At 35.6% G+C, this 13,056-nt stretch overlaps 1 protein-coding gene across 1 annotated transcript in view; it reads left to right on the forward strand.

Moving 5' to 3' along the window:
* The window catches only part of LOC148950370 (uncharacterized), a 186,788-nt gene that overhangs the window by 94,097 nt on the left and 79,635 nt on the right, over window positions 1-13,056 (forward strand). The window contains exon 7 of the mRNA XM_089091851.1: window positions 1,385-1,532. Coding sequence (XP_088947977.1) covers window positions 1,385-1,532 — 148 coding nt within the window. The remainder of the gene's footprint in view (window positions 1-1,384; window positions 1,533-13,056) is intronic.

Below are 13,056 nucleotides of genomic sequence, written 5' to 3' on the forward strand. Positions count from 1 at the left end.
AAGGGTGTATCGGGTTAAAAAATGTTGAATTTTTTTTCTAACCTACGAATAGCAAGCCAGACTATAGATTCTTATAGAAAAAAATATTTAAAGATTTGGAATATTATTTTCTTTTTCAGTGAAAAAGCCTGTGTCAACAAAAAACAAACAGAAATTAATTTAAAAAACTTTTTCCACAAAGTAAATTTTTCAATGAAAAGTAAAAAGCACCCAAAATGATTAGAAATAAAGTCGAATTATCTTACAAGCGTGAAATGAAACCCAAAACGACAATAAATAACCGAAGTAAGATCAAAACTAGTAGAAATTCAAATGAAGAGGGCTGACCCCCCCCCCCATACCTTCTAAGGATCAGAACATAATTTGCACATTAATAAAAAAAAAAGAATGTGGATTGACAGTTTAATGTACATATGATGATATTTATTCCTTAAAGTCTATAGTTTTTAATTTGTTAAAATATAAATTGAAAACTTTTAAAATGTAGTTTGTTTTCCGTAAAGTGCAAATTATGTTCTAGTCTTCAGAAGGCATGGCTGGTTGTCAGCCCTACTCATGTTAGTTTCTACTCGTTTTGAGTTAGATTGTTATTTATTGTAATTTCTGTTCGTTTGGGGGTTTTCATTCATTTATTGATGGGGATTTGTGGTAGTTTTACGCTTGGAAGATTATTTGACTTTATTTCTACTCTTTTGTTGGTTTGAAAGGAAAGAGGGATTGAAACGTGTAAAACTACACAGCCTGACAAATGGATCCGAAAAACTAAAGAAAAAGGCAAGGAACAAGAAACAGACCAAAATGAAATTGAATTGCAAACGAAAATGTGACTTAAAACCCAATTATGCTATTGCGTAATTTAAATAATAGTTTCGGAAATTGCAATTGAATAAGGAACGTGGTATATAATATCTGTAAAGGATAAAGAGGAAGAGGGAATTCAATTTACATCACTATTTTTTAGTTCGACTGAAATCACTGATTTGCCTCTCTATGACTTGAATCAAAACAATAAAATGATGACTGGGCCAATGTGTAATTTAGATATGTCAGAGAACAGAGACCTTCAGGGAGTTCTGGTTGTTATATAATTACTGAATTGTATAACAACCCAATTAAAGAAAAAATATGAAGCGTAACGAGATCTGTGGCTAGAAGACATGTGACAACAAGCATCGCAAAAAATCCCAAATGAAATATAATGCACAAAGAAATCTTCGGTTAGAATATATGCGACAGATAAATTAGATTATAATATTTTCTGACGATATAATCGTTAAGATCGTAGATGACAAGCTCAATGTGTATTAATATTGTGTTGAATTCCATTATGAATCATTTTATGATGAATATGCTTTTAACTTCTTGCTTTCTTTTTGTTCTATAGTGATTGCAAAAGGCCAAGTAGTCACTGGCTGCTACAGGTTTTTGGCTAAGCATGGTGGTTTCGTTTGGACTAAAACTCAAGCAACTGTTGTACATGGGCCAAAAGATGGTAAACCTCAGCAAATTATTTGCGTTCATTACATTCTAAGGTAGTTTTTATTTTTTAATGTATATATTAAGTTTAATTTATTATATATCTTATATATTTTATACACTAAAAAAAACTATTCCTGGTAGTGACAGTTAAGCAATTTTGAGAATATAGCCTAGTATGGCGTAAAATTGTATAATCTTAGGTACATATGGTGGTCACAAAAGTGTGACCACCAAGGTGTTTCGTTGGTCATACTTAGCCATGAACTGGTTGTTGTTGTTGGTGGTGTTGTTGCTCGTTTCTAGTTTGGCTTTATTGTCAATTACTATAAAAAAAAGGTTTTTCAGGTACAAGTAAAGAGCGAAGTTGAATTCTTAGACCAACGAAAAATATCGCTTCTTAGCTTACGCAACATAAAAAAAAGTGCAACATCAAGTACGTAACATTAAAAAATATCAACTGACCGTTGATATTTCTTAATGTTTGGAGGATTATGCAAAACTAGCACTTACTAAGTATATCCTAAAGCGCTTTACGTTCTTACTGTAAAAAGGAGGTTTTTTTTCGTGTTTTCAGTGAAGCGCTAGTTTTGAATAATCCTAAAAAAATAGAGAAGTATAATCAGTTGGTTTATTGTAATATGTTTATAGATATACTAGCTTACCCGTCGCGCGTTGCTGCGATCTAAAAAAAAGGAAATTCAAGGAAAATGCTCCCCCCCCCCCAAAAAAAAAATATCCCCCTTGCATACCCCCCCCCCCCCAAAAAAAAATTACCCCTCCACGCATTATTAACGATTTTATTTTTAAATTTGAAAGTATTAGAAATTCTCCCCCCTCCTTAGTGAAATTTCCTTTCAATGAGTACCCTAATCCAGTTCATAAACTGGAAAACACGATAACGCACTGAATCGGTAAACATGAACATCGGTTTTTTATTCAAACGTCTTACTTTCTACAGTAGAGTTAAAGCTGTCGTTCACCCCACATTTATATAAATTACCTAATTAATTCATTTTAATCACAAATGCAAAGAGTTGGAAAAAGATATGTAATAAATTCCTTTTAGTATGAAAAATCCCCCCTAACAATTCCCCCTCGGAAAACTTCCCCCCACAAGTAGAATTAACAATAGTAGTTCTAAATTTTGAAAGTATTGGGTTGAATACCGAATTAATGATTTTTTATATATATTGATGTTGAATTTTTTGACTTTCTGTGCGTAAATCGAAAAACATGATAATGCACTGAATCAATCAACACGAAACGATTTTTTCAAGCATCAGGTTTTCCACAATAGAGTTAATCGAGACTGAATAAAGTTGTCCTTTACACTACATGTACATAAATCAACTATTTAATGTGCTGTGATTACATATGCAAGAAGTTGGAAAAGATATGCAAATTTAATTCATTTTGATATGGAAATCCCCCCCCCCTGCCGAAAATCTCCCCTCGGAAAACTCCCCTCCTCCCTGAAAAACTTTTCTCACATATAAAATACCGGTAGTGTTTTTAAATTTGAAAAGTATTATGAATATTTAAAGCAATATTTGAATATATAAAGCTAATGAATATTTGCAGTATATAATTATTTAAAAAACAATAGAAATAGGGAACATTATCAAATAAGCACCATCAGCTTACAGAGAATTTACAGGCCTGTCTACACTGTCATCGAAGCATTTATATTCCACAGTTTTGTTTTCATTAGCTCTCACGAACAGAAATATTAAGCAATTATACACTCTTAAATGCAGCCCAGTCAAGGTTAATAGATTGCAGAACGAAACTGAGCTTATCTCTTCTTCTAGACGGAAAAGTATCAAATAATCAGATATAAACGCATCCAAATTCAGAAAATATAACATAAACTGAACCTTATCGATTGCTTAAAAGAGCAAAGGAGGCGAAAGTTTGAGAATGCTACTTTTCTTGCTGGTTTCTTTTTTAAAGCCTTGGTGATATTTAACTTAGTTTATATTTACAGGGTGCATTGAGTATTTGAAGGCAGTGCTATTTCTGCTGTTTGAACAAAGTGTCACCTCTCACGCATCCTAATAAATTACGCAACGGTTTCTTTTTGCCGCTAACAAGCCATCGAGTATTAAAAAAGATCACCGTTACTGTAAAAAAAAAAAAAAAAAAAAAAAAAAAATAAAAAGCTCACAATCTTAAAATCCAACATTTCCGGAAGTCTGAAAAATTTGAAATGAAATGAATAGAAGTATTGGTTCAAAATTAAGAAAGAGATCTCTTAGACGAATAGCCGTGTAGGATACCTCACACGGTAAAAAATCCGTTCGTACTTTGACGCTAAATTATGGTGCAGCAAGTGGGCCTAATGCTAAAAAAGTGTACTTTTACTAACGGACGCTAATTCAGCGTGTTTCGGTCAGAGGGTTAAAAATAAGGTCTTCTAGCGTACATTGTGACTGATTTAACGTTATGGGCGGACCCACTGTATTTGTCACAGCCAATCCCTGTGATCCTGAAATTACAATTTTCAACATAAAATGACCCTTTTCTGTTGCGAAACTACAGTCATTTAGCGTAATTTTTCGTTGGTTTGGCGTGAGAGGCGTGGCATTCCAGTTTCATTTCTACCTATCAAAGAAGCCCCCGCGTCTCGTTTTTTGGCGTACAATTAGACTTCTTTAGCGTAAATGGATAATGATTAGCCGTTAGGGGTTGGGCAGCCATACACATTTGTAAAGTATTCGCTTTACAAATGTAACCATCTCCTCCCATACTAATTATTAAAAAGTCCAAGACGAGTTTAACAGGCGAAAAAGAGAAAGAATGTTTCGGCTTTCTAAATTCGAAACACCTTATCTTGAGCTTGAAATTAGGGCTATGATGTGCTGATACATCATCCAATGACCATCTCTCTCAAAGTCTCTGAAGAAAAATTGCAGGATTCGTAATGAAAGACTATCAAAGACTAAGCTCTGTAACTAAGCATCAGGGAAAAGTACAGATCAGGGAAAACTAAGCATCTTGGGGCAGGACAGCTAGCCTCTAATTTTAACAATCATACACGCCTTCAAAACAAAGCTTCTAAACGACTGATAACACCTTCCACGAATGAGATAAGGTGATGTAGGATCAAGATCAAAATCAGGTACTTCTCTAATGTTCCAGCAAACAAGAGTAGAGCTCTTTTCAGCATCGCAGTAAAGATACGCCAGCTCTTGATCATAGCTTAGTGATTTCCATGACAGAATGAGAAAGAACTGTCCCAGCGACCTAACCACATCCACTATTTCGGCAGCTTCCACAGCTGAGTCTGTCACATCGCTAATCACATAAAGTCTTTTCTTATAGACAGCACCCTTGAAAACGAGCTTCTGGACTAAGTATTTGTCTTTCCCCAGCTTATGGGGAAACAGTGTCAAGTAGCAAGTGTTTGTCAGCTTTCCATTCTTAGAAACTCTATAGCTGATTTCCTGACACATTCTATTTGAAAGAGATAGGTAATTCTGGAACTTCTGGTAACTCTTGGCCATTGTCTTGGTCAGATTTCTAGTTGAGGATGCACTTTTAGCAGCATCTTTAAAATATCTATGTCTTGATTCAAGCTGAAGAGTCGAATAGTGAATTAGGGGGCCCAGTGTTCGCACATACAAAGGAAAGTGACGTATTGTATGGTCCTTGAATCTATTTTCATCATCCTCAAATATTTTTGCTTTCAATTCAAGGTACATTCTTATTGTAAAATCTAACTTTGCAATAAGCATGTCTGTAAACCTCCGACTTGACACAAGCAATACAATTTTCCTCATCAGCAACATTAGAGACCAACATTCGTTTTCAGCCTTTCTTGAAACTAAATGGCCAAGTATTAGAGGAAACTGACGAAGAAATACCGAATTTTGGATTGCATTACCTTCAAGGCCCTTGAAATCATTTGAGAAAGGAGGAGGGTTGTCTTTAGCATCTATACCCTTGTAGTCAAAGTTGGAAACACAAGCACTAAGCTCTGATTCTTTGAAAACACCATCAATAATCAAGCGCTGCAAACATTTTCCAGCATCCCATTTCATAACACCTTCATACAAGTCATGGGCTATGCATGGCTGTAATGTAAGATCTGTCACATGAAAGTTGGGCAAGGCATTGAAATCAGAATTGAACTTTACGCCATTTACAGACTGCCTCCTAACATTTGGGTCTTGCAGCTTGTATAAAAATTCCTCATAGGATGCTTTAGTTCTAAGAGGAAACTGACTTTCCAATAGTTTTTAGCTGCAGTTTTTCTAGAGAACATGCAGACTCTGCAGGGATTCTGCACATTTCGGTTAAAGCATTTCACGAACCCCTTAATAAAATTCGAACCCAAGTTGTCTCCACATATACAGAAAACTATAAGTTTGAACCCTGTCCCATCAAGCACAATGCCTTCAGTACAAAGAAACTCTAATTTATTCACAACCTTCTTGAAGATATTTTCAGTACCAACGATCTTGAAGTTTGATGCCAGCACTAGAATAACTAACTGCACTAGATCTAGCCTTGCTCGAAACCAAAGTGGGAATTTGAGAACTCTCATATAAAAAGCTAGAGTGTTGTACTTTCCTGATGTAGACTTTGTAAGTGGGTTTTTTATTTGTACCTCAGCTTGGTAGAGCTGAAGAAATATCACATTTTTCTTCATATCTGAATCAGAACCATACAAAGAAGCAAAACGGTCACCATCATAGAGGTCTCTATATACACCTTCTACTGAAGGATGATACCAATCCATCAGAAATGCAAGAAGTCCTCTATCTTTGAAAAGATTCTCCAAGGGGGCTACAACTGAAACTACTTGAACAAATCTTCTGTTTCCATACTTATCAAGTCCGATAAAGACTTGCTCCGGTACCACAGTATTGCAACCTGTAAAATACTGGTCTCTCATGTACTGAGATCGCAGTGATCCAGTGGCAGGGTCTGTAACAAGCAGCAAAGGATCCTGCATATAATGACAGTCAATTTTGTCACATATTTTCTTAAACAAATCTGGCTGAAAAACAGAAGAGATGCATATAGCAACACTTTCTTTAAGTTCTTCTGCTAATATTTCATGAGACTCAGTGAAGAGAAGCCTAAAGTTCTCAAGAATAAAACTAACAGTTGAGGCAGCTACATGTTTCTCTGATTCTAATCGAAGGAAAAGCAAAGCAAGCCCATCTGCAAGTGCTTGCCTTCTAGGCTCCATATTACGGATACCCGAGTCCCCTGAGGATGTTTGTCTTAATCATGATGTTTTATTTGTAGCTGCAAAACCAGCTCCCATTATTACACCTTGGTTCAAATCTAGCATTTCTGAGTCTAGAGGCTCAGAAGATTCATTTTCTTCAACACAATCTTTATCATGGTCAGGGGGAGTGTTCAGGTTGTTTAAAGCCACATTATTTTCTTCAACACAATCTTTATCATGGTCAGGGGAGTGTTCAGGTAGTTTAAAGCCTTATTATTGTTTAGTTCTCTGCTGCAGGGAGCTATGTACTTGAAACTTCTTACTACAACCTCTAAAAGGACACGGTACTTCATCTGAATCTTTTATATGGGAGTAGAGGTGGCTAAATAGGAGGTCTCTCCTCACAAACTCTGATTGACAGCAACTTATACTGCAGGGAAATCTGATTGCAGTCTCACTAGGCACTAGTGTAAAAGCAGCCTTTTCAGTTTCTGAGTGGGACTCTAGATGAGTAGCAAGTTTGTTGTGCCAACTGAATGCCTGATAGCAGTTGGGTATGGGGCATATGGCACGACGAGAGGCGAACAGACTGGCATGAATTGTTAAACAAACTAGGATTTGCCATGAAGTTCTGCAATTTGATGCCATCAAGATCAGATCTGCAATGAAGTTTGACAATATACAAAACTGGAAAAGTTGGCTTTAGAAAATCCTAGGTGCGCACCCCCCCCCTCCCCCTGCTCCATAGCAAATCACGTCCTTAATTTGTAGCTTAATTTTCCTCTTACGCTCTTTTGAGTAGAACCTTAAGCATGAATGAACGAGTAATAAAGCAAATAGAATAAATGCTTATATTTTTGCAGCAGATCATGTTTTGATTTGATAATTTATGTTCATCAAGAGTATGACAAAATATTGTAATGCACATCCAAAATATTGATAACCATACAGAGCATGTTCTATGAATAAAGTGTTTCTGAAAGAAACATAGTCAGTTTTTTTCTGTATGGTCACTTGTGACCCAACCTGTTAAACTAAGCTAAAGCTCATTATAAAAAAATAAATAATAAGTCATCAATTTAATGTATTTCAGCCATTTTCTTGGCAGTTAGGCTAAAAGAGAAAGACAGATCAGCTCCCATTAGTACTGTAAAAGCCAAAACACCTTTCACATGTTTCAATTTTGACATACAAATAAAGGTGCAGAAAAGAATTTCTGAATTTTGACTTAACTACTAGAATACTTCTAATATACTAAAGCATGTGAAAACTTTTGCAATTTCGTGGTTTAGTGTAGGATACAATGTGGAAATTCCAGAATTTTCTAATTTTCTGACCGGAGCTTCCAGAGGAAGTGGCTGTTACATTCAAATGGAGGATTGAATTCTGAGTCACATGATTTTTTTTTTTTTTAGAATCAAAAATAAGACATTTCCATTATGTTACAGTTCTCTGCGAAGATGAGGCACCACCCGTAAAATATCGGATTCGATTATTAGGAAATTTGACATTGGAAGGAGCCGGGATCCAAAGGCCAACGCTCCTTTGTATATGACTTATCCCGTCCCTCCTCTTGAAGCTAACACAAAACTCAAATATCACATAATTTGCTTAATTTATATTAGTACAATCCTGCAATCTATTTGAAGTCGGATAAATATGTCATCTAATTTCTATTTGACAACATGTATAAAAATGGAAAGAAACATGAAAATCTTATTAATAGAATTTTTATGTGTATTAATAGTGTATTATAAAAGTGTTTTCTGATAGGAATCCCCTTTCCCTTTTGATTTCACAAATGGACGCCACTGTACAGAGAGTGGTCACCGGCGTTTAACCCCCCCCCCCCCGGAAAATATCCTCCGTTGAATATCAAACCCCACTGGGTATTTTCCGCGGGGGTTTTTTCCAGGGAGGGGTAAACGCCTAGAATCACAGAGAGCATTGTTTAATTCTATTGGTTAAATGCTACTTTAGCTACTTCTGGCTATTTTGGAAAAGGGTTAAGTTAGAAAAAAGAAACTTTCATGGATATGTCTACAGACTAAAGTATGTCCCGGGAAAGTATTTTGAAGTACCTACCTCCACTCTTTCTGCCTCTAGAGGCTCCTGAAATTTGCCTACATGACACCTATTGAAATTTTGACAAAACAACTTTTAATCTTAATTTTCAGTTTCTTTGTCTCTGGCTTTAATTTTGAAAATGCAATTCCTGTTATTTGAGTAGAATTTTAAGCCATATCAATAGTTTGTTTTTTTTATTTAGGAAATGTATTTGCATATCTTTAAAACCCTATAAATTTGGATTGAGTAAAGTTGTGAAGCTGAAAACAATTGTGTTGTACTTTATTTAAGCAGAAGATCTATTTTGCAAGGTTTCACATTTATAACACACAGATTTTTAAAGTTCATCAAAAGTTAGGACCCTCTAGAGGGAGGAGTGGAGATAAATACTTCAAAACACCTTCCCGGGGCATACTTTAGCCTGTAGACGCATCCCTGAAACTTTCATTTTCCTAACCTACCCTCTTTCCAAGATAGCCCAAAGCAGCTAAAGTAGAATTTTACCATTCTATCTGCAAAGTTCAGGAGGCTTATATAAAACAAAAAAAAAACATCAAAAGAACTTACCTTTCACAAATAAGTCCACAGCCAAAAGTGAAAAGTCTTCGTTTCATTTGTGTAGCTTTTAATCCCAATAGATCAAAAACCTGGACGACCCCCTATGCGATATTTTTGCATCGAAAATGGGTCATGCCCCGCGGTATTTTGCTGTCCTGGTATCCTGCTCTAATTAAAATAAGCACAAGAGTTCATTGTAATTAGCTCCTCCCAGAACACTGAACGAGTTTAAATATATATTCGAGGAATGTAAAAATACGGCAGAAGTACCTATAAACTAAAAAAGTGTATTTTCACGCTAATCCAACAACTAGAAAGTACGCTGAACAAACGTGAAATAATGCTGTCAACTTGAAAGTACGTTTTTTTTTTACCGTGCAGCCATGGACTTTGACCAGGAAAGAAGTTTAGAATAAGGAACGGTTTATAGCCTTAAACCAGAGGCAAATCTCCAGCATTCTAATGGGAAGGGGTTCATATCTAGATAGTCGAGGGACACGGGCTGTTTAATATCCCCCCAAACGACGCCCCTGCATAAAGCTGTCACATCTACAATCGCTAGACACTACGCCTTTTTCAAAATTTATATTCATAATATTCAGTATTTTATATCTAACTTCGCAACCGTCATAAAAAAAAGAAAAATCATTCACCGCACTATCAGAACCATGGGCCTTATAAATTTTTATTTCTTAAGTGTTGTCTCTAATTCTTCCTCGCAAAATAAATCTTCCTTCGCTTCCAAAGAAAAGGCAAAGAACGGCACTTTGATGTATTACAATCTCTTTCACTACCTAAAACTCAACAGTTCAGTTTGAACGATCCCTGTTCCAATTATCCCGTTGGCTCGATACAATCATCCTTGGAAAAACAGAATAAAAAACCTTCCTGATAGGCCTTTTCTAGAGAATTTCGTAATTAATTTAATAGAGGGTTGAAACCTTTTTTCTAGTATTCTCAGACATATTGACATTGGTACTCTAATTCTCATCAATATTGCGTCGCATTTTGGGGATGGTGCTCGCCACGACATGAGCCTCTTAAAACCAAATGATTTTACGATTTTCTTCGTAATTTCTGCATATTTTAACCGTTTCTTTGGTTACGTTGGCATAATATTTTTTTTCGGGGGAGAGGTAGTGATAACAATTTTATTTCCTTGCGAACGTCCCTGTTTTTAATTTTATTTGACTAGTTCAACTCCTTCCACTGAAACATAGGACTCTTGTCCGAAATAAATCCGTCGGCGCATGCCTCTTGCTTCACAAATTTGTGTGCTATTTGAACCCAGGTTAAAAACTTAATATTGTGTCGTTTACAAACATTTATTATAATTTTCTATAATAACACATCACAGACAAGTATGTTAAAGAAAGCCCAGAAAAATTGTCAACTGAATGTTTCTGGAAAAAATGTCGAAATAAGCTTTTGTTTTTATTGGAAAATTGTTGTGTTTTTAGATATGAACTACCGAATTTTTCTTTCGGGCAATAATCAGAATTCTTTTACTGACATAGTAGAAGCCTTTTTCCGAGCCTAAAACAGGAACGTATTTATTGAGCAATTTGTCCTGAAGCTGCCGCAACATTAGTGATGTTTCTTGATTACCATACTTGGCTCATATACCTTTAAAGTCCTAATGTATCTCATAAAGATACATCATAAATTGTATTTAAAATTGTTAATAAACCCTTATTTTTATTACTGTTTATGACTACTTGGCTGACAGTTTTAATCACATTTATTAACTAAAATTTTGGTATTGAAGGTTCGGTTGCCATGTGGCTTCCTCGTGATTTCGAAATATTTAGCGAATATTTTGTATCTATTGCCCCTGGACGGTTTCCAAGATGAACACGCTGCCTGGCATGATTTGGAGTTTTTCCTAAAAAAGAACCAATTGTCAGTTCTCCAGTCGGGTCATCTCCAGGGCGGTGTTCGAAAGGTTATGCTACTTGGTTGTGTAATACTCTTAACGAGTGAGCTCTATCTTTTCATAAAATGATGTCGCAATTTTAAAAGGTTTTTCACGTTCGATTAGCCAGTAACTAAAATAAGTAGAATTTAAAAACGGCTGTGTGAGCTATATTTCAGCGGCTTTTAAAATAAGAGGCTTAATGTTCTGAGGAATGCCGAGAGAATTTATTATAGATTTCCGGAATAATGAAATTTTATTATAGACTTCCGAAAAAGAATAACAAAATCTATAGTTTTCTAGCTCCCACAAATTTTCCCCTTTTGCCACAAAATCTGAAATTACTTTTATATCATGTAAACGGTTCATAAGTTGCCGTTAGTAGCGATTATTCTAGAGGGAGTAGATAAACAGACTAGATAGAGAGGGCTAATTGAACTATCTTCTGTCAGAGCTTAGCTTTCTACCGCCTTTGAGCAAATTTTTTTAGGTGAATATAGCCCCCCTCCCTCCATTTGGTTATTTCCGTGACGGCTCCATAAAAAAGATAGCATATAAGGACTACATACTTACTCACAGGGAATGGAGAGGGGGCTCCCTTGGTACTTAAAAAATCTTCGAAAAATTTCAGATGGCAGACCATTTCCCCGGAAAAAGCAATTCTCTGTTACTCTACTATCTAAAAATGGTGGCTATGTGCACCCAAAATCTTCAGGCCCCTATTCATTTAGATATCCTGAGCCCCCTCTATAGATTTACACTGAAGCTTATATTTTGTGTCTTTGGTTTTAAATAGCAGCATCACTGATCGATGGTAAAATGGCTGATTTGTGAAAGAACTAAAATATTACCTAAAGATAGAGGGACCAGGGAAACTTCAGTACAAATAGATCGGTAAAACACGTAGTGTATATGTGTATATTAAATACAATGCATCCCCTATATTTAATTAAATAAAAAAAAAGTTTTTTCAACTGAACGTAAGGAGTAACATTAAACCTAAAAACGAACTGAAATTATTACGTATATGAGGGGCTTTGCCCCCTGGTCAATACCTCGCTCTTTACGCTGAAGTTCAAATTTTGTTCAAATTCTTTAAGAATGACCCCTGAATCACAAAGGCCGTTTAATTAGAATAATAATAAATATTTTTTTTTTTTTTACTGAAAGTAAGGAGCGACATTAAAAATTAAAATGAAAAGAAATTATTCCGTATATTAAAGGGGCTTTCCCCTCCTCAACGCCTCGCTCTTTACGCTAAAGTTTTTTATTGTTTTAAAAAATAGAGTTGTGAGAAAGAGTCAAACTTTAGCGTAAAGAACGAGGCGTTGAGGAGGGAACAGACCCTTTCATATACGGAATATTTTTGTTCAAAAATTACCCCTTAATCACAAAGGCCGTTAATTAGAATAAATAGCTCTTATGAAAGTGCTATAAAAAACTTTAGCGTAAAGAGCGAGAGTAGAATGCTATGTTCTATTTCTACAAGACGTATAGCCACTACTCTTTTCTTCCTTATTGGTTTAATATCACGAAGAAGGTTTAACGGTGATTCCGTAGATATGATAGTTTGGATTCTATGGAAGCTCTACACCTTTTCAAAGAGAGTGAGTATCCTCTCACATGACCTTCCATTTTGCTACAAGACGTATAGGAATTCCCATACTATTTGCTTAATGCTCTACACCTTTTCAAAGAGAGTGAGTATCCTCTCACACCAATGTTCCTTGGTACCTTTCCAAACAAAGTGATCAAAAAAACATGTCTTTAGCAACTTCGTTCATCATGATAGTGTATAAGGTTTCACGCCTACATTCACACCTACAAGAATATACACTACAGTTTGACGTGCACA

Source organism: Artemia sp. Qi Xiang Cuo, chromosome 7, assembly GCF_049724085.1.
Source record: "Artemia sp. Qi Xiang Cuo chromosome 7, ASM4972408v1, whole genome shotgun sequence".
In the NCBI taxonomy this organism is placed as follows: Eukaryota; Metazoa; Arthropoda; class Branchiopoda; order Anostraca; family Artemiidae; genus Artemia; species Artemia sp. Qi Xiang Cuo.